Source organism: Physcomitrium patens, chromosome 14 (genome assembly GCF_059467195.1).
Source record: "Physcomitrium patens ecotype Gransden chromosome 14, ASM5946719v1, whole genome shotgun sequence".
In the NCBI taxonomy this organism is placed as follows: domain Eukaryota; kingdom Viridiplantae; phylum Streptophyta; class Bryopsida; order Funariales; family Funariaceae; genus Physcomitrium; species Physcomitrium patens.
The window spans coordinates 14,703,167-14,707,268 of NC_143423.1; the positions used below are offsets into that span (position 1 = coordinate 14,703,167).

At 43.0% G+C, this 4,102-nt stretch overlaps 1 protein-coding gene across 5 annotated transcripts; it reads right to left on the minus strand.

The window, feature by feature from the left end:
- Positions 1-884: 884 nt before the first annotated feature.
- LOC112290995 (uncharacterized) lies at positions 885-3,310 on the minus strand. Of its 5 annotated transcripts, none has more exons than XM_073538441.2 (3): positions 3,031-3,310; positions 2,262-2,481; positions 885-1,823 (listed from the first exon to the last, which is right to left on the minus strand). In XM_073538441.2, the coding sequence occupies exons 1-3, from the start codon at positions 3,103-3,105 to the stop codon at positions 1,597-1,599; spliced, it is 522 nt and encodes a 173-aa protein (XP_073394542.1). In that variant the 5' UTR covers positions 3,106-3,310; the 3' UTR covers positions 885-1,596. The 5 variants fall into 5 exon arrangements, with proteins under 5 accessions (XP_073394542.1, XP_024393675.1, XP_024393672.1 ...); XM_024537907.3 differs by having other exon boundaries at positions 2,262-2,580; positions 3,031-3,305; XM_024537904.3 differs by having other exon boundaries at positions 2,262-2,925; positions 3,031-3,305.
- Between the last annotated feature and the right edge of the window lie 792 nt (positions 3,311-4,102).

Genomic DNA, 4,102 nt, shown 5'->3' on the forward strand with positions numbered 1-4,102 from the left:
TGTATATTCTGAAGCGATGTTGTCTACGAATGAGGAGTGCAGGTTGGGTATCGCCAACAGTGGATCCTGAAATCTGCAGCATGAGGTGTGCAGTGAAGCAATCCTGTGTACTAAAGCTGTAAAACACTGTTACACTCAATCCTTGACTTCTCAGCATTACAGGGTGTGCTCACATTTCGGCGACTTTGACTATAATAAGCTACTGTGCTCCATGATTTCTTTGAAATTTGGAAACGACCATGGGATAGTCACAACCCTATAATTGGATGCACTGGAATAGCTCTCAAAAACCAAAAACATCATCTCGTGCAATTCCCTGCTCATCAACATTCGAATAATTTGGCGCTTAGGAAGTTGAACAATAACACGAACTTCTGATCGAACGGCTCCGAACTCTGATCAGAGAAACCTCATGGTCAATGAATCTTATATTTGGGAATGCACTCACATGCTGCTATCGCGAGACACGGCCAAATATTCCTCTGAAAGTCTCCCCAATTGCCCACACCAACTGTAAGAATCTACAGCTGACCTCAACCAGGAGTTACAACGTGGTAATAAAAATAAAAAGAAATACTACTCCCAGTCTTCGTTTCCGGAGTTAATCACATTGCACTTTCCTCCCAGGGGCGGTCAAGTTGATGGGTTACGTAACTGGGCTGGTTTCTGTCGGCGATATAGCTCGGACACAGTGGCGAAATCATCGCAGTATCTAATCCTTACAGAGGCAGAGACACTGACACTCGCTTCAAATTCTTAGCGGTCACAGCCCGTCGTAGTTAATTCGTGTGTGATCAATGAAGCATCAGATTCGTGAGGAAGTAGCAGCAAATCATGTGTGACGCATTCATCCTTCTCTCAATGCATTCTGCAGCTGCAGAGGATTTGTTTTGCTGAAGGCAAGTTATTCGGATCGGGTCCGAAGAATTTCCGATGGGAGATAGAATTTGCTGTCTGAAACCATATTCTGTCATGAAGTTATAACTGAATTCAAAGGCTCTCCAGTGTATGCCATTTAACTGGTCTGCGCATTATCAACAAATGGCAAGCTATTTTCTAGAGGGAAGTAGCTGGCTAACTTAAGACTTCGACTATGAAGAAAGCTCCACTGAGGAGGCTGAACAGGTATGTTCCGAAGTATGATATGACAAATTGCTAAATAATTAACGTTGATGGAGTACGTACTAAAGAAGAATCGTTGGAGGTGCTGAAGTCGCTGGTAGAAAGGGGTGGCGCGAAGTTGATCCTGCCTCATGCCCACAGATTTTGTGCGCATACCTCCTCGAGCTAGAATTGGGCAGGCCCGGGGAGTAATCAGTTGTCGAAACTGGATTGGAGGTCTAAGCCTTTGGAATCCAATGTCTGGCATTCTATTCCAGACTGCGAGTTTAGTGCCATTAATTTGACACCATTCAAATCTCAGTTCTCTAAGCAGATGAAATAAACTTCCAGTGGAAAGTATAGAAAAACTGAATGTAGGGTTTAGTGATGACGAATCACTACAGAATCCTGCTCTGCATCCTGTCGGCCGCTGATTGAAGCCACCCTTTTGCCCATATCCTGTGGAAGCATTTCTTGCACGGGTATTGCTCGCTTCTATCTTTTATAGACCCTCATGTACATTTTCTCTGTTCGGGAACCAGATAGGTCATTCGATTCAGAAAAATAGTTTTGATGTTGTACCCCACTAATACCGCCCTCAGCAACCTCCTTAATGAGCACGTCTGGCTTGTCAGATGCGGAAAGTCCGTTCGTAGCCGGCAATTTCATTACGTACATTTCCGGGATTGCGTCCGCGCTCGGCTTCGCCTCATGCACGACTTCTGATTATCCAATCAAACGGGAATACGAACAATTCAGGACTCGATTTCCAGCCAAGTTTCACTCTCACCTTAACGAGTAAAAAGAAGCTTTCAAGGCAGAATTTATAACATAAATTCTAAGATAAAAGTACATAAGCAAATAATTAAATACGCAAAGGGTTAGGGATCTATAACAGCAAAACGGAACTTATGAATAAAGTTAAAGCGGGCTTCTGGATACCTCATACAAAACTTCAATCCCACCAGAGGCTGGCCTCCAGAAGATATTACATCTAGTATCTAAGCAATTTCGTTTGCGTTTCTGAAAGTTAAGAGAAAAAATAATGGAATGGGCGACCCGCAGAGACTGTTGGTCATGTTGCAAGGGAGCTGAGATAATTCATGAAGGTCCACTCAACAACAATTCACTTTAATTCTAACAAATAAAACAACTGTTACCTGAGGACCACGCCCACAAGATGAAGAAAACGAACACTATCAAGGGTGGAATGCAGTGGATGCGAGACACAGGCTTAGGCCTCAACTCCTTCTTGTTTGGCGAATGCAAGTCCATGGTATCAATTTTGAGTCGCAGGTCGACGTCACCTCGGCTGCCCATGTCAACAACGGTACTACCCAGGGAGTTCTTTGAGCGAGCCATAGATGGCGGGCTCGTGCTCTGTCCAGACGAATGCATCACTTCAAAACCCTCCGAGTGCTGTCAATTAATCTTGCAGCCTAACAGTTGAACCTCAAACACCCCTAACACAATCAAATCCTACACAAACACAGTAAACCGAATTGCAATGAGCTCTTCCTCGGTGAAATCCCACACGAGAAAATCACTGAAAAAGCGAACGCACGCACATATCACGACGAGTCACGTGCAAAAAGCAAGCAATCTTGGCAACAGCAAAGCAGATGCCCGCATCAACAGACACGAAGACCTCAACGCAGGATCACTCATACACAAAAGCAACGCATCCAATCAACTTCCAAACAACCTTTCTCCGAATTCTATATGAGCACTGTGTCACCACCCAACTCGCAAGATATTTCTAGGCACCCAAAGGGCGTTAACCACCCTTCAACTCGTACACTGAGGAAACGGAAAGAGGCGCCGCTGCAAAAAGCAACGTGCAGAATGAGGCACTGATCTTGTGCTAATTTAACCCAAGAGTTTAGAGGCTACGGTGTGGGTCAAGTTTGGGGGGGGGGGGGGGCATACATAGCAACATCCCGGGAAGCAATATAATTCTATCCAGCGATGCGTCGTTGTTGCCGGTAAGTTACTCGAAGCCATAGCCAAAAGCTACCGCGCACAACCCTACAACTGACAAACTGTTGCCACCCTTTTGTTGTGGTCTTTTCCGACCTCGCCGCGCTCTCCCCGGATTGTGCATTTCTCTGCCTCATCAACTTGTGGCCGCCATCGCTGCAGTCACCATAGCTGGTGGTCTTCAGTCTTCTCCAACTCCCTCTGCTGTGCATTGCATTGCAGCTGCGTTGTTTTCTATCTTGTTTTTGTTTTTTGTTTTTTGCTTTTGTAACTTCTGGTGAAGTCGCTGCAGCCTAGCATTTTCACGGTCAGCCCTTGGGTGAGAAATCTGATTTTTTGGGGTTTTTAGGGCTTGTGAAGACTTTGGTTTTCAGTAACTTGTGGAGTGTGCAATAAAAGGCATGACTTGTGAGGTGGGAAGTTAGTAGGGGATTAGAAGGTCAATTAGAGATAGTATGGAATTTATTGGAAGATGTAAATTGTTGAAGAAAAAAACTTTGGAGTAGTAATTTGGAGTGGGAAATTGGAGTAGAAGTTGTAGGAAATGTTGAATGTTATCCAAACCCATTTTTTTATTTAGTTTTTAGTTAACAATTTGAGTCCTTCAGTTAATATAAGGTTAGGATGTCAAAGTTTATAAGAACTAATGTGTTTGTTGCTTAAGTTGTAAAAAACTTAAGTTGAGTTAAATCATTGATATACACAATGTTATTCCTTGTTAATTGATATCATTTGTTGAGGGAAAAAAATATGAATGATTAAAAGGTTATTAATCATTAAAAGTGGCACATTGAATGCAGGACAGAAATAATCCTTGTCAAGGCCCTAGATCATCCATTGCTCACTTCCACCATGGCTGCCATGTGGCCCTCGCTATAATATGGCCTTTCTTTGCCTAATCATGTGTAGACATGTGGCCTTTATTCATTACATATGTTAATTAATAAGTCAATAAAAACCAATTAAATATTCAAAAAATGGGTTAAATATTTAATTTTGCACCATAAAACAAAGTCAATTT